Source organism: Pagrus major, chromosome 7, assembly GCF_040436345.1.
Source record: "Pagrus major chromosome 7, Pma_NU_1.0".
Taxonomy (NCBI): Eukaryota; Metazoa; Chordata; class Actinopteri; order Spariformes; family Sparidae; genus Pagrus; species Pagrus major.
In genome coordinates, this window is record NC_133221.1 from 4,583,745 (window position 1) to 4,607,221 (window position 23,477).

The 23,477-nt window shown below is 41.9% G+C and overlaps 1 protein-coding gene across 3 annotated transcripts in view; it reads left to right on the forward strand.

The window, feature by feature from the left end:
- Positions 1–774: 774 nt before the first annotated feature.
- spryd3 (SPRY domain containing 3) overlaps positions 775–23,477 on the forward strand; it is a 50,778-nt gene continuing 28,075 nt past the window's right edge. Inside the window, exons 1-7 of one of the 3 annotated variants that reach the window (XM_073470184.1) lie at positions 775–824; positions 2,864–2,991; positions 5,220–5,295; positions 8,680–8,804; positions 9,868–10,003; positions 10,127–10,315; positions 22,584–22,733. In XM_073470184.1, the coding sequence (XP_073326285.1) occupies positions 2,864–2,991; positions 5,220–5,295; positions 8,680–8,804; positions 9,868–10,003; positions 10,127–10,315; positions 22,584–22,733 (804 nt within the window). In that variant the 5' untranslated portion in view covers positions 775–824. Of the gene's footprint in view, positions 861–2,860; positions 2,992–5,219; positions 5,296–8,679; positions 8,805–9,867; positions 10,004–10,126; positions 10,316–22,583; positions 22,734–23,477 lie in introns of all 3 variants that reach the window. The other 2 variants (XM_073470183.1, XM_073470182.1) reach the window with 2 other exon arrangements.

A 23,477-nucleotide genomic window follows, 5' to 3' on the forward strand; every position in this document is an offset into this window, starting at 1 on the left:
TGAGGCCAAAACCTGCCTCGCCATCAGCAGCCTGTTGCTCTGATTAATCCTGGCACGGAGGGCAGAAATCACCTGCCGTCTTGTGTTCCCATCAGCACACGAGCTACAGAAAAAGTCTGTTTCCACATATCAGGAGAATGTTCCAAGACACACGCCAGACCGACGGGGGCTCTCTTTTCCACCCTGCCCTGGGTTATTCATTTTTCCTCCTCTAGCCACTCTTTCTCCTCTCTCTCTCTCTCAGCTCAGGTCTACTTCAGCTGGCTCTGAAAGTCTCCCTGCTGCCACTTGTGCTTTCAACGCAGGAACCAGATCCACATAAACCTTGCGGTGGGACCTTTGCTCGGGCCTGTTGAGTAGTATCCCCATGAACACCTACCTACCTCCATGATTTTGATGGTAATATTTCAGTTTAGTGATCATGAAACACAGAATGTCAACAGAAAGTGTGTGTGTGTGGGGGGGGATGTTGCACTCACCAGATCCAGGACCAAATGACAAGTCGGTCCAAAAAGTGGGTAAAAGTGTGTTTTCTTCTTAATTATTCATCATTGTGAGACCAAGCTGATATTTTCATCATGTTACACGTTGGTACATTTCGCATATTGCACCCCAGAGTCAAAATAGGACCCACATACACAGACACACCCACAAACACAGACACACAATTCCAGGGATATGATTGGCCGAACGCTTGTCACCATTTCTCAAGACGCGACGCGATTGGCTGTTTTCGGGAGCGGGGGGTGTGACGTCACTGGGAAGCGCCGAACTCTTAGTTTTCCAAAGTTTTATGTGGAGCTATGGATAGCTGATGGACAAAAGTGAGTTTCTGTGTCATTAGCCCGCCTAGATAACAGGTAAGCGATTGACTAATCGATAATGACAGCCGTGATCGATCACTGTCCCGCTCTCCGCCCGTCAGGAACGGCCTCTCGTCATCATTTTTTTTGCTGAGCACTGAACCCCTCAGCAGCTTTCAAGCAAAGGAGCTAGCACGTTAGCCGCTAGCTAACGATGCTAAAGGCGGCTTTGCGACCAAACTGACCCCTCGTCACCAACACACGAATACATAATTGCACGTGTGAAGACATTATTTGATCAACACTAAGCTACACCCCGTTTTCAGTCGACAGTCGTTCACTGTTAACTGTCTGAACAATCATGCTAGCTTCACTGATGATAGCCTTGACGTTAGCTCGATTGCTAGCTTACAAACCATGACAGCGTTAGATGTAAACAATGGCACGCCCACTTTCCCACGTCTCGCTTTTTTTTCACATTTCCAGTTCAAATGACTAATTTTATTCCCGGCACCCATTGGCAAAATGCCTTTATAAGCTTGTAAAGAAAACAAAACGAGTCGGTGTGTAAGTTTGACGTGTTTGCTGTGTCCTCACGACATCGTCCAACGTCACTGAACGACATCACAAACCAAACAGCCTAATACGATTATTCCAGCTGATGCACAAGATAAGTATTATTACGGTAGCTTGCTCTGTTGTTGTAAGTACTTGGGGATGAGTGTGTGTCACCTCTTTCTTCTTGCAAATACATGTTTCTTGGCCCACGAGAAAGATTTAAATCATCCCCCTCACCGCTGTACGGGAATAATTTAGCATAACATAACGTCACATACACTTATGTCACATGTGGGTTGTATAAACATGCAGCTGATAAGTTCCTTATCAAACCATATAGGAAGGAGGAGAGTAATGGTGGTGTAAAAATAACAATAAACCTCCAGAGAGAGATAGTAACATGACAATAAGACATATGTAAAGACATTGTCCTGTGTTCAGTGTGTCTTTTAATAATAACAGCTGGTAGAGGCACATCTATTGTGAATTGTGAGTGAATTGAATGGATTTAGTAATGCCAGTTAATTTTTAATGTGAATTAAAAAAATATGCCTGTCAAATTATGTGTCTAGATATCTAGACAAAAAAATCCATCTGTAATCTATAACTGCTTCATCTGAAGACCCGTTTAGTAAATTCAGGAAACAAATATAATCATGTTAGAAGTTCCAGCAGACATACAGAGATCGGTGGCATCACATTATGTGAATGGCTCCTCAATCTATTCTTGTTTCAAACCCCCCAGTTCAGGAGCTGACTGTAATACCTCTAGACTAGTGTCTTATGAGATGACTTTCAAGATTTGTTGTGTTACGGTGGCAATGGCTTCCCTTTTTTTTTTGAAGTTCTCTCTGTCCTTGGTTTTTGTAAATCAAAAATATGCTGACATATTTGCCAATGAGTGTCTCTGTTTTTTGGGCATCAGTGCCATGAAGCCCACACCTTCAAACTATGAAGAGATTGGAGACATTACAACAGCAATCAGTGTCCAACTGTTCATGTTAAACAGCAAATCTTCTGCAGTCTTACCTGACTGATATATCAGTTGGCCAATATTACCAGCTGACATTGGCCTATCATAGGTATCGTTTCTGAGAAAAATCCAACCTGGTGGCTAATCGAATAGCAAAGACGAAGCATGGCTCACAGAGAACCAATCTGTATCTCGATTGTGCCTTTTTTCTACAGACATTAAACTGCGCAATCAGTATTTATTAGTTAAAGCAAAAAAAAAGTTGTCGTTTGCAAGTTTAAGCTGTTAACTATCCTATACATATCTTTTACACAAGTGTTTTATAACCACATTTGAGGGATCATTGCAAAAAATGTGTGCACATGCATGAGAGGAGCTGGGTAGTTGATATATTGTAATGACACTGATGCAGCTTCCTCCTAGCTGTGTTTTTCTCTTGGGCAACAAACTGTCAGGACATTGCACAGCCTGCTGAACTTATGGTAAAGTTTTTCTATTTTTCCCTCAATGTCCCATTTTCTTCAAGCAGATGGATGACATCAACGTACTACACCACAGATGCCTCCTGAATTTGAGGCGTCGAATCAGAGATATCGGGGATGGGCGCCCTGCACAGGAACGATATATGAGGTTGCAGAAGGATGGAGACACACTTAGGTCGGCCTCAGGTCTTGAACTGAAGTGATTATGTGGCTTTGTGGATTTAGTGAGACAGAGTAGTTTATCTCAAAAGAAGCTGCTCTGTTATATTGTGTTGGTTTCTCTGCATACTCATTGGGGCTTCTTTATAATGACATGTAAAACTTGTGTGTGCTATCTCTCTTATGTAGGTTTTATCTAGCAATATATTGAGTGGAAGTTTGTCCTATTTAGTTATCAGTCTTGTGGGCCACGTTCCTACATTTAAAATAGGAAATGGCTCAGAATCTATTGCTGTAAAGGCAATCCTGAAAGTTTAGCATGTTGATATCATCAACATACTCAACCACCATTATGCTAGGAGTGGGGATGTGCCAGGTACCCTCTTTTTCCCCAATTAAAAATGTGCATCCGATCCACTTAACAGGGTCAGAATCTGTCCTGATAGGATACAACGGTTCAGATCAGTGCATTTGTAGTGAGGAATTCTTTGGCCTATGAGAAGAACGTCTTAGTTTGTGCTCTTTTATTATCATCTGTCTCCTCTCGTTTGTTCAAAACTTTAAAATATGTCTTTGGGGAAAGGGTAGGTGGTAAATATCACTGACTCACAACCGAGGTAGAAGATAAAGGACACATAATATGTGTGCACATTTGCTTTCCTCCTGCAGTAAAAACAGCTCTTCACTGAAAGCAATGATTTGGAAAATCTGTTGTCAGGTCAGCATGACTTGAAACACTGAGACACAGTATTTTTCCACACATTCAATCCCTGAGGAGTTTTTGTGATTAGTTTAGTTTGAACATAATTTTTTGGTTTGACTGTAAACCTCAGGGCCCAAACCCACCATGTGGTTTTGTTCTTTATTAATAACTTGCAAATGTAATTCCTTATTCTAAAGATTTTGGCTGCTTAATACTGTGTCAAACATTCAAAACACTACGCGGCTGATACAAAGCTCCTTACGCTCCAGTGGTTCTCAGTAAAATCTGTGTTTGTCCTTGCACATGTCCAGTTTCTCCTTCCTTTAGAAAGATACAAAGCCAGTAATGATGTGCATTTCTTTTGATGGAGCCTTCTTTCATCATCTGGCTGAAACAACACTTCCTCATCAGCTTTCACTCTCTTGTAATTGTTAACACAGGGCACATATTTTTGTGTCATCTTCCGTGATTATACTGGTAATTCAGCCCAGTCGCCTGAATAAAATATGGCAACCCAGTGATCTTTTCACATTTGTACGTGTCACAGGCCACGTACCAGATTGACATTTCAACAATACGTGTCATATCATGTTCTCATTACAGCCTCTATGACCTGACCTCCATATTGGGAGGTGGAGGGGATGTTTTGGGCGAGTTTGGCGAGAAGGCTGCCAAGCCAGTGATCAAGACTGTGTTTCAGCACTTATTAGTATGAAATCACCGGATATTTTTATTGTTATTAGAATTTCCAGCCCTGTTTGTAGCAACAAAAACCAGATAATTTTAATGAGAAGTCAGGACAATTTCAAGCCGTGACTGTAATGACAGAACCGGGTGTTTTCAACAAAACCTTGGGACATCTTCAGCCATTTTTGTGGCGACCAAACCAGATATTTCAAGCCAAAACATGATCTTTTCCTCACCCCTAACCAAGTGATTAGGTAACCCTTAAACTAACCACATCATAAGCACAGTGTTGTCACATATTAAAACTGAAAGTTGAAGCTAAAGAAATGTAAGGTGTGAACAGATCTGTGGTTTGCAGAAATGTACACTGCCAGTGTTTATTCTGGCGATTGGGTTGGGCAGTTAGAGCTTGAATAGTTCATTAATTGATCGAAGGAAAATTAATTGCCAACTATTTTGATACTCAATCGTTTCAGTCATTTTTCAAGCAAATATGTCAAACATTTGCTGATCCCAGTGTCTTCAATCTAAGGATTTGCTGCTTTTCTTTGTCTTTTACGATAATTAAAGAAAGAGTCTTTGTGTTTTTAGATGTTTGGTTAAACAAAACAAACAATCTGAAGACATTACTTTGGGCTCTGGGAAATTGCAATGAGCATTTTTTTATGTTTTGAAATATTATAGACGAAAAGATGAATCGATACTGAAAAAAATAGTTAGTTGCAGCCCTGGTGTCTCAACAGTCTCTTGATCAAAAGAGGAGGTTGTTCTTCGAGATGTGTTTCTGATTGTGCATACAGCAGTCTGACATAATAGAAGTCACCTATTGTTAACCTGTAATTTCTTCTCTTTAGTTACCAAGGGAACTCTGAAGAGGTGGGTTGCTATGTGGCTGGCCATCCTTTATCAAAGGGAAATTGCTACTTTGAGGTAAGGCTCATTGATAGTGATGCTGTAAGCCAGCCTCTGACATTGTTATTGAAACTGAGTTCTGCTAGCTTTCCAAGGTTTTTTTTTATTGTGCAGAATTTGTTGACTTGATCGACACCAACCGCTGTGCCACACGTTTTGTTCATCAACTTTCTGGATATGGTAATCATTAGAGAACAAGTAGACTGTTGATCCTTTGCACAATTATTCATTTTGAAATGTTGGGGGTGGGGAGGGAGATTATTCACAATATGATTGGCTCACCACATACCATCGTCCCTGTGTGTGCCCAGGATTGCTTTACCATCCAGCCAGCAATTTTATCCCCCTGGAATCCCATTGCTGACAATTTTCTCAACTTCATATTAAATTCTGTGTGCCCCCCTACAGTCCCAGTTCAACAGTGCAAAACCACTACCTCAAAAATGTCCGAGCTGCATTGGAATGAGGGATAGGGTGTGGGTTAGGTGGTATCTTTGAGCACAAAGATTAGTCTAACACACAGGGCTTTTCAGCAGACTGGCAGACACAGGGACAGCAGGAGAAACTATTGTGCATTTAGCAAATCTGAGGTGCCCCTATGCATGAAAACATAATAGTTTTCATACATACAGAAGAGGGAAAAAGAATCCTGGTGATTTAGCACAGGAAAGTTCTTGGAGTTCAGTCATAAATTAGGTGCAGAGGGCTGCAGTGTGTTATTTATGAGGCAGCTTGTTTGTGGATGTTGCACGTCAGAGCAGGCCTTGTGACGTGAGGTTTAGAGACGGCAGGTGAGGCGGGCGTACTTCCTCGTCTGGGTTTTTGAGGCTTAAAGAGGAAAAATCAGGCCATACATTATCCTGTGAACCTACGTCATTCTGCTAGGCTGCAAATAGAGCCAGACAGGACCGCGCAGCGTCAGAGACTCGTAGCTACTGCGAGCGCTCTCGTAAGTGATTTACATTTTCGATTATTGTCTTCAGATTTCTTCTTTTCTTTTTTAAGTTGAGAAGCACCATTTCAGACATATGTTGAAACATTTCAAATCTGCTTCAGTGAGTCCTTCAGCAGCACGACAATGTGCTTGGACATTATTTATTGTGGCTCTGAGGTGTCCTAGATTTGGTCCAGATGTGACAGCTCTTTTAAATGTGAAGCCAAACTCTCATCTCATGGTGACCTCCAGTTCTCTCTCTCTCTCTCTCTCTCCTCCAAAGCAAGAAAAAGCTTTGACGATAACAATGTTTATATTTAAATGAGAATAACATTTGGAGGCTGATAGATCTCTTTGACATTTAAACAAGTGGATTTTAGAGTGATCATTACCCAGAGTTTTATGCTACATTATTCTCCCCGCTGTGACGCACATGCTGTCAGTTTCCAGATATCTCGAAAGTTTGGGAGCGTTTATTCTGACAAAGGTCAGGCCTCTGTCGACGTATGCGTCACTGCTATCCTCGTGTTTCTCCACGTTCTGCTTTCACAAGGAATCCATTTCACTTCTGTCGCTGCTGCTGCTGCATTTTCTCCAGTTTTTTTTTTCATCTGTCTTCAAGCCCAGCTGAACATCTGCAGCATTCCACTTGTTTTAATAATGTATTCAAAAAAATCCATATCAGCATAACTTAACAGCTCATCAGTGAGCAGATTCCTGCTCTTTCCTAATCTCACATATCATTTCATGTGTTTTTGTAACTTTTAGTTTTATCATACAAACACAAATGAGACAGTTTAAGTGTGGGAGTGGTAACCTGCCAAGGCCAAGAATTAGTTCTTTAACAAGGGAGGGGTACAGAGTATTATCCTGTAAGTGCCAGACTGGAAAGGAACCGAGCCTGGAATTTTTAGTTAAGGAAACCCAAGAAGTTTGGTTTCGCATGTGCTGAAAGGCGTCCTGCAGGAGCAGTGATTTGGGGGTCTGGGCTGAAGAGGGAGGTAGAGAATGAGGGAGGCAGATAATTGGGGAAGGGGAAGAAGACATGTAAGGAATGATAGAGGGGACACAAATTTAGAGGGATGAGAAATAACGTTGAGAAGGTCACCGACGAAGAAAGGGAACAAACGCAGGCTCACACCGGATGGGGCTATTCTCCTGTGTTTGGCTGCATTACCTTTCACCTAATTCTGATTGGAAGTGTGTGTCATTTAGCTTAGTTCAGCAGGCCGGCTCTGGACTAGAGATGTGCTGGTGTTACATTTTCATGCCATTATTGTGTTATCACATGTAACTGTAAACCGCAGCTTTGTTGGACTGCAAATGAACATCACACAGTAAAAACACTTAAGCAGGTTTGTTGTTTCAAACGTTGACTGGAAATGAGTTTATATACAGCTCAGCGTCAGTGTCTCTCATTGTAAGTACCATTCATGTTTTCATACATGTTCTGATCTCTTTTAGGTGTGAAAGAAATATGATGATCGATACTTCGGGGAGAAGAAACGTTGAGGGCGACTTTTGATTTTAATTAAAAGATAAATATAACAATGCTTGTGTACTTTGAGTTCAGCAGAGCAGCATCAAGTTAATTTACTTCTGGAGGAGGCGGAGCAATGTGGGCACGGCAGTGGTGTGTGTCAACTCAGTCGTAGCTGCCGCTGGTATTGATAGTGCGGAAAATGAGTATTGAAACCGTTTAAATAATCAGAATAGATATTTTTCAGTAAAGCAATGTTTTTGTCAAAACACCTTCACATTGTCCATCACCGGTATACACTTTATTTACAACGGTTCAGTCCGCATATTTTTATGCGTTGAAATTATTGAAATAAATCTTAGTGTGCAGGATTTTGAGGGCTTTTGTGGGGTAGTGATTAAATCTATAAGATTTTCTAGAGTGCAAGAACATTGTTGTAAGTGTGTCGTGTGGGGTGTGGGGGATGGACAACTGTGCAGTGTTAATGTTGCCCCTTGATAACAGTGTGAATCAAGGTACTCAGGGTTAATAAAAACGATTTGCCACATTACTGATGAAGGTTCTCAGTGTTTCAGTTCCTTGAAGACGTTTCACCTCTCATCCAAGAGGCTTCCTCAGTTCTAGCTAACTGGAGGGGAGTTCCTAGAAGTAATTGCCACATTGCTATCATCATAATGTTTCACCATGGTATGCAGTAAAACCATTAAATCGGTACATCACTACCCCTGACAGCTGTGTAGCCTCTTTGGGAGTCAGACTGAAAGAGACCCACACTTGCCAGACAGACCGAGAGATTTACTAAAGAGCTTCTTTTCCTGAGTCAAGTTTTCTCTACTGGATTCAGCCCACATAAGTGAGAACATACTATGAAGTCCTGCTCTAAGTGTTGCAGTTGGTTAAAGTAGCTAATTGGGGGCCACAGTTATACAGTACTCACAGTGTTTTCTGTCTCTGTCTCTGTGTGTCTGTTTGTGTGTGTTTTGTGTAGGTGACAATAGTGGACACAGGGGTGAGGGGAACCATTGCTGTGGGCCTGGTGCCTAAATTCTATAGGCTGGACCACCAGCCTGGCTGGCTGCCATACTCTGTAGCTTACCACGCTGACAACGGCAAGTAAGTCAAACCACAGTCATCTATACTCTAAAGTACAGCGTTGGTTTCTCGCACGGTTTCAGAAAATGGATTGTGGTTTGTTGATGATGCATCCACACATATAATGTAAATCTCCTAAATTCTAACTTGACATTTTGGGTTTAATGGCTCTGAATCGCATACACCTACTTATTGTTTTTAAGGCTTCAGCTAACAAATGCACTAATAAACGTAGTAGTAAATGGTGATGAATGCAATTCACAACTTCTCAGAGCTTGTTGCTTGTTTTGTCTGACCAAAGTCCAAAAGCAAACTAAAGAAGCCGACCCCCTTTTGCATTTTTGCTTGAAAAAGTGACTTACCCTACTGGTATGGAAAACTTGCTGGAGAAAACACAAGCAGGAGGCCAATGAAAGTTCATGTTGTTCATCGTGTGTGGTATATCCCACACAGGCTTTGTTGCTGTGCCACAACCTCATAATCATAATTTCAGCCTGAGGGTCAATTAAATGCAGGTTCTGAGTTAAGGCCTCTCCACACAGGGGGTGTGACGAACCAAAATGATAGGAAAATATGAAAATCTCGCCTGAGAATATTTCATATCAAAGGTAGTCACATCAGCAGCAATGCATATTTGCCATTGTATGCTTCAATGTGTGAATTGGTGACCGAGGCATGATATCACATTAAAATGATACAAGCAGGACAGGGCAGGGCGGTAAAACTGTGTCACCGGGTTCAACTCAGCTGCCTGCCCAAGGGCTCCAGTGCGGTCTGGTCCGTTAGGATGTAGTAATACATTTAAACACCAAATTTACAAACAAAGTAAAACATTTCCAAACAAAGCAGTCTGGCAGATTTAAAGAGAGCACAGATTTACGTAACAGCTTACTCATGACGAAAACAACAGTTTAAAACAAAATATTGTTGTGCGAATTTGGTGCCTGGAAAAAAACCAGTGCGTACAGGACTTAACCATGACATGTGAGGATCTTTCTGTCACGTCACTAGAAAAAAATGAGTTATAAAAAGAATCATGATTGATTTTTTTAATGAAGATTTTCTTTCTTTTTATTCTTCCTAGGCTTTACAATGGCAACCCTGTAGGACAGCAATTTGGGCCAAAGTGTGCTCGGGGTGACCGAATCGGCTGTGGGATACACTCTGAAAATATTGAAGCAGGTTTTACAACAGTCTTTTTCACCAAAAATGGCAAAGAGGTAGGTGTTTTTTAATCTGAATGACATATAAACACAGACATGCACTAGTACTAGTTCTGCACTAGCAGAACTGTCTGTATAGCAGAGTATTGTCTCTGTTTCTTACACTCCTCTCCCATGCAGGTTGGTTCAGTGGAGGTTCCTGTGTCTGCAGAGGGGCTGTTCCCTGCTGTAGGGATGCACTCCATGGGGGAAGAGGTGAAGGTTGACTTGCAGGCCGAGTGGCTCCTGGAGGAAGATGATAGTATGATGATGGTAGACAGCCATGAAGATGACTGGGGACGGCTTTATGATGTCAGGGTGAGCGGCACGGTAAGAAGCAGGAAAAGTCCCTATTGGTTTATTCACGGTTAAAGGACAGGACAAATACAACACTACTTGTTTCTAGGGCTGAACTACATGCTTCAAAGCTTCATAGCTTCTGCTGACATGGTGATCGATGTCCACATTTTTTTCCATTTTTTTCTTTTTTGCATGCATTATTTCCTGAGACATTAACGAAACGCCCTGTGTTAAAGAAAGTAAGAAAAGAAACGCCTGGCTCCCTCCGTTTATCTGGACTCCAGAAACCAACCCTCCATCTAAGTTTCATGGAAGTCTGTTCATGTGTTTTTGTGTAATCCTGCTGACAAACCAACCAACAAATCAACAAACAAAGGTGAAAACACAACCTTCTCGGAGGAGGTAATGACAAGTGCATTAGCAGAGACAAAAGTGAGTTGCCAACCCAATTTACAAACAAACAGTGACAGTAACCAAACAAACTACAAACTATTCCTGCATGTGAGATCGAATAGCAAACAAATCCTCTTCACTTACGATGCTGAATCCTTTTCCGGCCAAACCTAGAATATAAAAATACAGTATAATCTATATAATTTTCTCTATTAATCACTTGCACACTATTTTCAGAGATGTTGAACATAATGATACATCGTACTAGAACATTAGTGGTTGAGTTTGTGGCGATGTGAACACAGGGACAATGTATGTGACAATGCACACATCTCATATATTTTGTGTGTTTTTCTAGCACACGTCCTTTGAATGAGACAGATTATAGTGTGGTTTTTCTGTTGCTTGTACTTTTGCATGGCTGTTGCCAGTTCCCCATGTTTGTTTTGTGCTCTTACAAGATCCTTCAACTGCCTGTTCTTTAGCAAATCCCTCTTTGTTGACAACTGTACTTAATGCTCGCTAAAAATTCAGGGAAAGCTCCAGACACTCTTGAATTTGAAATATTTTGTCTCAGTCATTGAATGATCTTGCTATTAATGGATTTGGGTCACCTTCTGAGTGTTTTTGCAGATTGCTCACTGACATCAGCGCAGGGATTTTCCTCCACGCTCTGTAGAAAACAGGTTCAGTAACAAGATAAACAGCAGACTCAGAGTAAAGACGCCTGTTTCATTCCCTCTTTGCTACATCAGAGATGGGGATTATGCAACAGTTTGGCAAATCTACCTGCAAAGCCTCGGCACACAAGCCGGGTAACACACCGACTTTATCTGCGGATAAATTAGGATTGGGACCTTCAGACTTGTCTGATGCAAGGCAACGCCATCAGCTTTTGGTTGCCGGATGTGGCAGAGTGGTTGTCACATTGAATCGCTGTAATGATTTGCAGTTGTAATAGTCCCATGTAATGATTTGACATCTGTCGATGGGGACAAACAGTCACTAGTGGGACTGGCATGCCAGGAGCAGAGCAAAATAGCAGCTTCTCCTATTGGCAAACTTGTCGGGTGGGGTTAAAGTTCACTACATGATGTCACACTAACAGGACATGGAGTGACACTCCCACATTAATTAATACTGACTGGTGTTAGCCCTGGTGGGGTTAGAGGGTTAAAGTTCAGGTTCAGGGCGGTTTTCTCAGACACAGACCAAACTATGATTCAACTAGTTTGTGTTAGCCACTCGAATGGAATTCGTTGTTGGCAACAACTGCGATATCAGCAGTATCACAATGCTGTGTTTCCCTCCTGTACCGCGGTGAACTGTAACACCTTTGTTCTGTGTTAAGGTGTGAGCTCTCATCACCCCCCACCTGCACCTTCAGAATAAAACCACAAGACTACAGTCAGGTCTGTCATTGACACAGTAGAGGTGGAGAACCGGCTGTGTGTGGGTCCCGTATGTGGTTACGTGATAAACGTGTCTATCCGCACTGCTACACAATCATCAGCCACACACGCACATACAGTACAGAGGCCATCATCTTCTCTGAAAGCAGACAGAGGTCATAAAAGCAGGGAGCTGTGGGTGAGGAGGATGATTCAACCAGCAGTCTTGCTCTCTGTCTTTCTGTCTGTCTCTGCCTTCTGTTTTTCTGGACCAAGGAGTGGCAATGGCATGAGATGTGTTTGTGGAGCCAAGTGCCTGGCAGCCCACCAGGTTGTAAAAATTCAATAAGTGGAGTAACGGGACTCACAGGAATCTTTTACTCTTTCTCATGTGGTTGGAGGTTTTCACAGCTGGGGTGCCCGGCTGCATGGTCCACTCAGCCGTCCAGCAGTGATTTTTCTTTCTTTAGTTTCTTTTCTCTCTCTTTCTTTTTAGTTTTCTCTCATGAGCAAGCTGCCACTAGACTGTAGATCCATCATGTGCTCATCACGGTGGGGCTGTAATACTCAAAACTGATAAGGCTATCAAGTTTTGACAAGTACAAGGATTTAGTATAGACACTGGATAGAGGGAAGGGTGTGGGACAATAGCTGCTTCCTCTAATAACAGAAAGTTTAGTTTGTGGAGCAAGAAGAGAAAGAAAAGGAAAGTGTGGCGGAGGAAATTAAATGATGGGAGGAGAAGTGAAGGGAAAGTCGAGGTTTGTTTTGAGGGTAGAGATGTTTGAGTAGCAGGATTAGTGTGAGGTGAGATGCTTTAAGGGCAGAATGTTACGTCCGCCACAAGGTGGTCTCGCCTAATCGCCTCAATGGTTTTGACTTCTAATTCATTTCATTGTGTGGTTTTAACCAGTTTGCCTCAACTTTTCCAAATGTCTGCTTTAAACACAGAACTCCCTTCTTGTTTCCTCTCCTTTATCCTTGTCACCTCTCCTCTCTTCTTTTCACTTCTGCTTGCTTCTCCTCCTCTCTCCTTATTTTTCAAGCTATCCGTGTTTTCACTCTGTCTTTCCTCTCTTTTTCTCAATTATTGTCACCTTTCATCTCTCTTTGCCTCGTCTCCTCTATCCTTGCGTTGTCTCCTCTTTCCTTGACTTGTGTCCTCTATTCTTGCGTCGTCTCCTCTATCCTTGCGTCGTCTCCTCTATCCTTGCGTTGTCTCCTCTTTCCTTGACTTATCTCCTCTTTCCATGACTTGTCTCCCTATCCTTGACTCCTTAACTCTATCCTTGATTAAGCTACTCTGTCCTTGCTTCGTGCACCTTATCCTTAAGTTGTCTCCTATATCCATGAGTCATCTCCTCTCTCCTTGACTCGTCTCCTTTGTCCTTGATTTGTCTCTTTGTCCTTGATTTGTCTCTTTGTCCTTGATTTGTCTCTTTGTCCTTGACTCGTCTCCTCTATCCTTGTCTCATCTCCTATGTCTATGACTCCTCTATTCTATCCTTGAACCCTTGAAATTCCATGTTGCTTGTCTCCTTTCCATTCCTCCTCTCCTCCCTTGTCTCCTCCCCTCCTCCCCTCCTATGGATTTCAGTGACATTTTAGTTGTCAGGCTCATAGCTGTGAGCTATATTTTAAGGAGCATGGAAAATGTTTTTCTCCTTTTAACATGTGCGGCTACGCAACAGATATTTCCAGTCTTGGTGGTTTCCGATAACTTACAGATCTATGGTTTGGTTGCCATAGATGAAATGCACCTCACGGCAGCACCCAACAGCACTTCACAAACATTTGGTCAAAACAGTGTAATAGTTTTTATACGTTGCTATTTGCTAAGTGTGGATAATAACTGTTCCGGATGACGGCTGTCCTTGCTGAGTGTTAAGAGGGGGGGGGAGAACATGGTGACGGAAAAGATTGCTGCAAGATAAATGACTTCTCTGACTGGTATGCTTTTGATGAGGCAGTACTGAGAAGTGTAAAGCCGCAGACTTCACAGAGGACAATGGTGGGGGGAAGGCTGGCCACTCCTGTTTAGATAGGTGGGTATCTGATCCCAGATTTCTGCCCGCTCTCATCATACCTACCCTTGCTAATAGTCCGGCTTTATTCTTTCCGCTCGTGTATTTGTCTGTGTTTATAATTCTTTCATTCTTGTCATCAAATATTTCATTAGCATCACTTTGTTTGGTTGTCCTCGAAACAGCTCTGATAAAGTTGGTATCAAACAAACTTTGAAGATCCTGTGGGGGACGTTGCTGTTTTCGATTTTCACTTTCAATTTTACTCTTTGTTCCTTTCAACTTTTTAATCACTCAACTGAAGGCCATTTGTTCAGGGTAATGAATACTCTTTTAATTAAATGGTTGTGCCTTTGTTGGCTCTGTTTTCTTTCAGTGGCAGCTTGATAAGTTATAAAAGCAAGTTTAATCATGAGAAGAATATGTAAATATAAATGCATGATGCCTGTCAAAGTAGCAGATATCATCAACTTATTAACTCTCCGAAAGACCAACAACAGGTTTTTTCTCTCTGCAGTGTGATGACACTGTCCTCAGTGTTCATTTAAGTTGGTAACCAGACTCCTTGTCCTTTATTTAGTGACCAAACACCTTGTTTACCAATAAATTGATGGTAATTAAGAACCGAGCTTCTACAAAATAAACGAAAACCACTAGTTTTACCGATATAAAACATCACATTTACACATCAATCTATGGGGATTTTCAAAAATAGTTTTATCTGATAATAATATCTCATAATAACACAGTCCTGTCTCCTCCCAGATCTTCTTTTACTGTACACAGACATTACAATGTTTCAACAACAAACAGTCTCATGCAAGTAAACTTTACATCTTCCATACATTAATAATAGGTCTCCTAATCTGACAGAGCCTCATTAATGGCAAAATAAGTTTTGCATAGTTAAATGATTTATAATGGCAACTAATAATAGACTAACTAATAATAGACAACTTTAAAACTTTCTCTCCTCCTACCGTTTCCATGTGGTGTGACTGTTGGTGCCGCTGTCGCAAAGCCAGTGTTAGCAATATGGCTACTGCTAGCCGCTTGTCTACTGTCCAAAGCAAAAAATAAATAGATAAATCTTTTGACCTTGAAAAACATCTGGTTGTATTAATAATTAGGCAGGTTTTGTTACCTACTGATCTAGTAGAAGTGCCGGTTTTGAACCATCTTAAGTCCTCAAGTCAGCGGTGGAGCAGTCGGGTGAACGGACTCACTTTTCACAGAGTAGTGTCCACAGTTATTCCAGTTGTTCCACTGTCACCTGGGGATAGGGACCAGGTAAAACAATGCCCTCTCCTGTTTTTGTTGCCCAATGGCAGACACGCTTCCTTTGTGTTGCAATACGAGTGAATAGCATAGTGAAAGCAAGACTTATAGGGACCAATCTATACACTGTGCAATCAGTATTTACTCCAGAACGATAAGTTAAAGCGTAAGACTGGTCTATTGCCAGTTTAAACCTCTTTATCGTCCAGGAAAGACTGTCTGAATATGTGTGCTGTTAACCCCGTATTGGTCAGATGACATTCTCCATGAACTGGTCCTGTTCAAACCTAACATAACCATTAAAGGTTAGGTACTAGAAGCAATATTTGCTGGTATATTACTGCCAATTAAGTGACTTTAAGATCATTTGGACAGAGTAAACAGTATTATCCTGTAGAGTGTAGTTAACTAGAGCAATGTTCCTCTTTTATTACACCTACAAAAAATGTTGCATAACACAGAATTTGCCCCCTACTTCTTAAAAAACATGTTACAAAACCAAACCTAGAGAAACTAGAGCTTTAAACACTGGACTATAGTGCAATGGTACAGTACCTTACAGCTAGGTGTGGTCTCGAGTACAGCAGACTTCACCTGAATACGCCCAACAGGGTCAATAACAGACGTTTAGCTTTTGACCAATAGAGGTCAGTGCAGCAACATGTTTTAGTTAGTTTAGTTAGTAAACTCTTCCGAAGCTACTAACTCTGTTCAAAAAGATTTGATTCATCTGTTGGATTCAGTTTTCAAGGCTTTTGTTTAACACCAATACGTTTAATGTACCTTTTATACAAATGAAATTACTTCTTGATTACTTCATCTCGCAAACATTACATTTTTCTTCCACCTTTGTCATGACTGTCAATTGAAGGTGTCTTGCGCAAACACAGCATGTTTGATAATAATCCACATGAATGATTTTTTTTTTTTTTTTTTTTTTTTTTGCTTGCCACCATGCTCCTGCTCTGCTGTTTTTCTTGAGAGGAGACATTTGGCTGGCTTTCCACTGCGTACGTGCGGCTCAGTGCGAACACGAGCTTCCAATCCTCTGCTTCCTGTTGTCACAGCAGTCGCTGTGCCCACCAACTTAATCCCCTCAGCTGCGGATGAGCGGGCTGACAAGTAAGTGGACAGCACCTGAGTCTGCAGTTATCAGTTTTCCCAAGTGTACCAACGTTCCCTCACAGCACATATCTCACGTTCGCTCTCTCGCCCTCTCTCCACCTCTAAACCTCCATGTGGAGATTAAACTCTTCATGATGTAGCTCACCCTCTGCTTTAGAGGTGCACAGGAGTTTGTGTTTTTTTTTTAACCCTGGCGTCACATTGCAGTATCATCTCCAGATCATCTCCTCTTCTGCCCTAAAGTTTGTGTGAATTTGAACCACACCAATCATTGTCAAGTAATAATCATTATTGCTCCGTTCCTCGTTGTACCTTTTCCAGCTGCCAGAGCCAGCTGTAGTACCAACGCCCCTCTAAGGTTGCCTGCTTCCTTCCTTCCTTCCTCTGGGAACAATAGTCATGAATCCCAACATGACACTGCTCTTGGATGAAAGTTCACAGCTTTCCCATCAAGTTGTTGTGGTTGCAACCACCCGGGCCGAGCAGTGGCACCGTCACGGTTGCCTCCAGTTTTTCTGAACTGAGCAGCGTGAGAAAAGAGGAAACTATGAAAAACTTAATCCGAGGAAAGTCAATGGGCTGAGTGGAGGCTGGATGACTGGTTGTGGACCTGCGTCACACAAATTCACTGGAGCAGAGCTGGATTGTCTAATAAAGGGGTTAACTAAGTCCCACCATGATATGAAGTTAAGCGTCGGATAAGGTTGTCACAGTAACCAAATTCAAAACTTCCCCACAATACCAGCATAAAAAAACAACACTCCAATCCTTTTCGATACCACAGCAACAAGAAAAAAAGTCCTAAGCACACACAATATTATTGTTTTTTTCTGTTCGTGATATTCATGGACAGGATCTAAAGGCACAGCCATGGTGAGGAGAGTGTCCTGTTCAGGAACCTCAGAGTTGCGTCTCTGCTTTTTGTAGATGATGGTCTACAAAGGTTCTGCTGGCTTCTTTGGTCTGTGACCTCCACCAGGCATCGAGGTGGTTTGCAGCCGAGTGGTTGGGATAAGGGTCAGTATCTCCAAGTTCGAGGCCATGATCCTCTGCCCCAAGCAAAGGAGTTAAAGTACCTTGTGTTCTTGTTCACGAGTGACGGAAATGAGTTTCCTCCATAGGGTAGCTTGACTCAGCCTTAGAGACGGCGCAAGGAGCTCTGTGGGAGCTCTGAGTAGAGCCGCTGCTCCGTCACTTCTAAAGGAGACAGCTGAGGTGGTTCGGAGATCCGATTAGGATGCCCCCTGGGCGTCTCCCTTTGGAGGTTTTCCAGGTATGACCAACAGGGAGGAGACCCTGGGGCAGTCCCAGAACTTGCTGGAGGGATTATATATCTCATCTGCCCCAGGTGCGCCCTGGGATCTCCCAGGAGGAGCTGGAAAGCTTCGCTGGGGAGAAGGACGTCTGGAGTACCTGCTAAACCGCGACCCGCCCCTGGATAAGCGGAAGAAGATGGATAATTTACACATTCACACAGTCAGCGATGTTTTGTTAGCTGACCTTCCAACATTTGGCAGCTGCAACTACGTTACTTGCAGCCTGGATTATGTGTTTAACTTTTTACCCGGGGGTGTGTTTTTTTTTTTTTTTGTTTTTTTTTTCCAAAGGTGGCAACCTTCTTGTAAAATTGTAACCTTTAACAACTTTGTATAAATTAATCAGCACTGGTGGCAATGGCTGGATTTGGAGCAGTAAATTAATTTGGGAATCCTCCTCCCAGCAGTTGTAATGGTGAAAAATAAATGGAGTGTATTAAAAGGTGATGAAAAGCTGCACTTGGCCAGCGAGTGATGAGGTGTCAGTGAAGGGCAACAATGCGGTTCCTCGGTTCTCACAGGTTTCAACTGAAATCTCAGAGGGACGATTGATTGATTAAACCTGCAAAGTGAAGACGTGTGTCTATTCTTTTTGGGTGTTGTTTAGTGAAATTACTTTTGACGGTTGCCCAGAGCTCAAATGTTATTGCTGGTGTGTAATACCGCATACGGTCACTATGTGAAGTCACTCGCAGTCTTGCAGAACTTTAAAGACAGTGTTTCTGCAGGAGGGCTTCTGCTGTAAGGCATGCTGCATGGATCCCAGCCAGTATCATCTTATGCTAACATAACTGCTTCACTTGTGTCGGCGCTATGGTAAATACAGGTTGTGTTTTGATTTTGCATATTGTTTCATGTGTCTCTTTGAACTTCCTGCTCTGGTTATATAAGGTTAGTCCCACCGCAATCAATTGGCACGACACATTACATGCTTGAACAAGAAAGTTGTTCAAGCTCCGTAAAGAGTGAGTGATTGGATTTGAATGTACTGTATTTAGAGTAAACGTTTGTTCATATATAGGAATGTACTGCAAATATGGTGTGGAGCTTTTGAACCTGCTGTCAAGGTCGAACATGCGAGCAATTATCTGAGGTTTTAATGACTAGGCGGTAGTGAGTTGTAGCGGTTTTGTTCAGGTGATTTATAACTCGTAAAAACGAGTTAATGTAGTGTGTTTCATGGTAGTATAAACAAAGTCATGACATGGTTTAGGTAGAGTAATTTTAACACCGTTTAGCACCAGTGGATGCATTCAGTACAAAACATCACCTGTTGGCTACAAGCTCATTAAAAAAAAAGCAGCAATGACAGAGTGGCTGTAACCAGCTTCGGCATTATGATGGTGGTTTTCAGTCCATGAGGATATTCATCTTGGTTGGCTCATGCACAGAAAAATGACTGATGGACAAGTCAGATTTAGCTACTGGAGGGCATCCAACCCAAGTGAGAGATGAATTAGAGCAGGGAATCACAGCCTCTGGACAAGGACAAGGCCAGCTCACTTTCCAAATTAAAGTGGCACATGTGGCCCAGATCATTCACATTTAATGTCCAGATTGTGGTTTTTATAAATTGAACTGATGTTTTTTTGAGAGAAAGAATGACAGTGAAGAAGAAATATGCAGGACAATGAGATGATAGAAGAGGGGAAGAAGACGCTTTTACAAAGACCACCAAGTGAACAGAAAATGAGGAAAACGATTTAGAAATGCACAAAGAAGCAAACAAAATGAAATAAGAATGATGAAAACGTAATTGCAGTAAAGACAAAGGTCATTATTTAACATCTGTTATATGATGTTTAATCACCACATATCTGTGCGCCACATAAAAAAGTAATGTCTTAATTTCAGCTTCACCTTTCTTTTAAGTTCCCCCATTAGGTGTGACAGGAACCTGGCAGGACCACTCTCTGGGCGTTACATCTGTTTCCCAGGCAGCAGCTCAACAAAACACGGCCTTGCACATCACAATTCTCACCACTCAGAATTGAAGAAGTGAGTGAAAGAGAAAGAGGGAGAGAGATTGTCAGCTATCTCAGTGAGGCATGCTTTGCTCAAGGCTACGTCTCCCTTTTCTGCCCTCTTGTCTCTTCTCCTCCTTCTATTACTCAGCAGCAAAGAAGCAAAAAAAAAAAAAAAAAGGTGTGACTGAGTGCTCATCACGCCGAAACTCTTTCCTCCTCTCCCCAAAGACGAGTAGTTGTCCAGGCATGAAAGTGCAGCAGGTTAAGGAGACACGAGTGCACACAAAAGGGCAGTCTGCAACAAATAAGGTGGAGGTTAATACTGTCATCCATGTGATCAATTAATCAGTCGAACAAAGAAACTATAAAGGAATGGGGTTTGGTTTCTAGGAATGCAAAGAGATTTTCTTTGTCTGTATTACTGTAAAAACACTTAGCAACAGCGCTCTGCAATGGTACACTGGGGAGAAGTTGGCACTCACTTTCCTTCTGGTGAATAACCTGCAGTTTTCAGATGGATGTAATGAACAGACATCTTGTACAAAACTTTATAGAATCACAGAATGACTTTAGTTTAACAGCGTAATTGTTAGATAATTGCTGCCCCGCTCTGCCAGCGTTTTTCCTTGCTGTTGAAATTGTCAGAGTAGTTCTGCAGTCTTTATGCAACCAGACTGACAACCAGTAGCTGCTGGAATTATGTAACCGTAGACACAGGCTCTAGTTTAATATTCCTGTAATCCAACTCAATATACGCACTGTTCTTCATATGGTGTGATCACCTCATGTGGTCTGCCTGCATCTTTGAGGGGTTTGAGTTTAGGTTATTAAATATTTCCAGTGAGTTCTCCATCATAATCCTGCAGTTTAGCTGCTTCTGGATGCTGGTAAAAAAGACAGGCAGACCACAAAGAGTGCTTAAAATGACAAAGGTGGTTGTTGGTAGGTCATATAGTATATAAAAAGTCGCTAATTAATGTTAATTCTGTGAGTAACTGGATGGCAAACTACTGTAAAATTGTAAGTGGAAGAGTGGGAACTTCCTAATTAGGCTTTCATCAATATCATATCCATAATTTAAGCTTGTCAACGTTTTAGTTTTGAACCAGGACCTTCAATATTCGGAGGAAAGATCAAGAATCATTTACAGGAATGACATTCAGTAGAGGTCATCGGATGGACGGGTGACCTTATAATATTTCTTATGTTAATAACTTACATTTAGGTTTACATTTTTCTTTTTCTCTTCTGCATTAATGAACGCTTTTGAAGAATAAAACCTAAGAGGGAAAACGCCGCTCACTCTGTATCGATCTTGGCTGCTGTTCTGCAGCTATAAAACGTCAAACTAGGCAGCAGATGCTTTTTTCTGTCCTAGTTTGAAGAATAAAACCTAGAAATATGTTTCAATACAGCATAAAATAAGAAATAGCTCATTGTAATTGTTCAATATGGACACAAAGACAGTAATTGCTTAACATGCATTTGTGTTTGGTGCCGTTAAAGCAGTCCTGAACTTACGCAGTTTTTCACAAGAAGAAAATTTGGTTGGTTATATTTTTTTAATCTCTGTAACAAAGGATTCTTGTTGCTGTACATCGTGAACTGTGCGAGTACTGTTCTCGGTCGTTAAGCCCAGAAACGGAAATTAAACATTTTCAGAGCCTCAGCTACATTTCTGAGGTATTTTCAGTTTGATGCATCTCCAAGCAACACAGAAAAACAAAAAGGGAAAATGGTACGAGTTAATTGAGACACTTGACTTTTTCGATGTTGAATAGCTGTTCCCACCAGGTGTGTCCTTCAAGTGGCTGGCTAGTGGAAAACACACACACGCAAACACAAAAGCTTAATACAGAAGTAATTTTGTCCACCCCCTCCTTGTCTGTCATCCTAGCCTTTCAAGCCGGGGGCGTATTCTGCATTTGTGCACACGCTCACACATTCACACACACACACACACACACACACACACACACACACACACACACACACACACACACACATGCACTCAGGGCATGGAAACTCTGCTCAGCCTAAAGGCTTTGTGGTTGCCTAGCTGCCCACCTACTCACCTGTACCCACCCATCCTCACCTGTTTTAGATGCCTAAGACCAAAATAGACCTGAAAGTAATTGCATTATCGTCGGGAACTGTACATGTAAATCTCAAGTGGTTGTTGATACTTGTAGGATGCTCGCCATGGGTGGTGCAGCGAGGGTTTGACTGGGTTTTGGAAGTGTCAGTCTGTCACGGTGCCCACTCACTTAGGACACACTTGCAAAAGCAGGTTGTGCGGTTAAGTCGCTCCACTCTGGAACAACGGCGGGCCGAGGATCCTGCCCAAGCATGATCTGCCGCTTACCACTAACAAACACTTAGATTACTGCTTACTGCGTCACCTAAATAACCAAATAAAATAAAGCTGAAACAATGAAAGTCAGGATAATTGAATAATAGCAGTAACTAAGTTTACTGAGAAAATTAAGGCTGAAACGAATGCTTCAAACAAACAAGTTTGTACGATGTGTCGTCCCACCGTCAGCCTTTACCGTCAGCACGGACAATGTTGTATTTTTAAAAACTTGACCAAGAACATGTCATCATCGGCAATATTGATCTTCATTATCTGTTGAAGGGTGATTAAGCCTCACTGTTGGAGTTTATTGGGCAATAACAAGGGTAGGATTAAGCGTCTATTTGAACATGTTTGTGTTTAATTAGTCCCTTTTTTTATTATTTATCTCTGAACATATTAACTCCCGTCCTTCTTTCGTGCCTCCTCTGTTTATCCCCTTCCTCAGCTCTTGGAGTACGTTGGAAAAGGAAAGAGCATCATGGACGTGGGTTTGGCCCAGGCCCGCCAGCCACTCACCACCCGCTGCCACTACTATGAATTGGAGATCGTTGATGCTGGAGAGAAGTGCTACATCGCCCTGGGCCTGGCAAGAAGGGTGAGCTTTCTAAGAAAAGAACAACTTTTGACAAGTTAACACAAACCTACACTGCACAGTTTTTTGCATTTGGCCCTTTTCCCCCATTTTTCCATACTGTTATTTATCAGGCAGTATAGCTCAATGTACTCGAGGGATATGGACTGTAGGCCTTCTATTGGCTGACATACTGCTTTCTAATGCGTTCCCCTCTCTAGTCCCCTTGGTTCAACAAGTTGTTGAGCTGAAGACGTGCTAATGACGGAAAACTTTGACAATAACCTGAATTGGTAATAAGGACGGTAATTGGTATGTACAAAATGTACCTCAGGCCCTGTCTTGAGAATGTTGGAAGCTTGTCGTAATGGAAGAGCTGCAGCACTCTTTATTTAATTTAAAAATTAAATTTCAAAGGTAATAAAAACCACATACTTGTAAACTGCAGTATATGTAGAAAAGATGATGAGTGTATAAGCCTATAAAGCCTCTTTTGAGAGGACAGAAACTTAGTGAAATAGACGAGACGAGTTGTAAACATTGTGGTACTGTCATGAGCTTTATTTTCTTTCTCATTATGCAGCAGCTTAGCAGTTCTCTTTGGATCTAATGGCCTACTTTGGGTAGATGAAACACCCCCAGAGGAAAATACAATTAGAGAAATTTTTAACACCTCTCATTTGAGCCCTTATTTCTTTTTCCAAAGAATGCACATGCGGTTCCCATTTCTGCATTAACACTGCAGCTCTGCTTTGAAGAATGAGACAG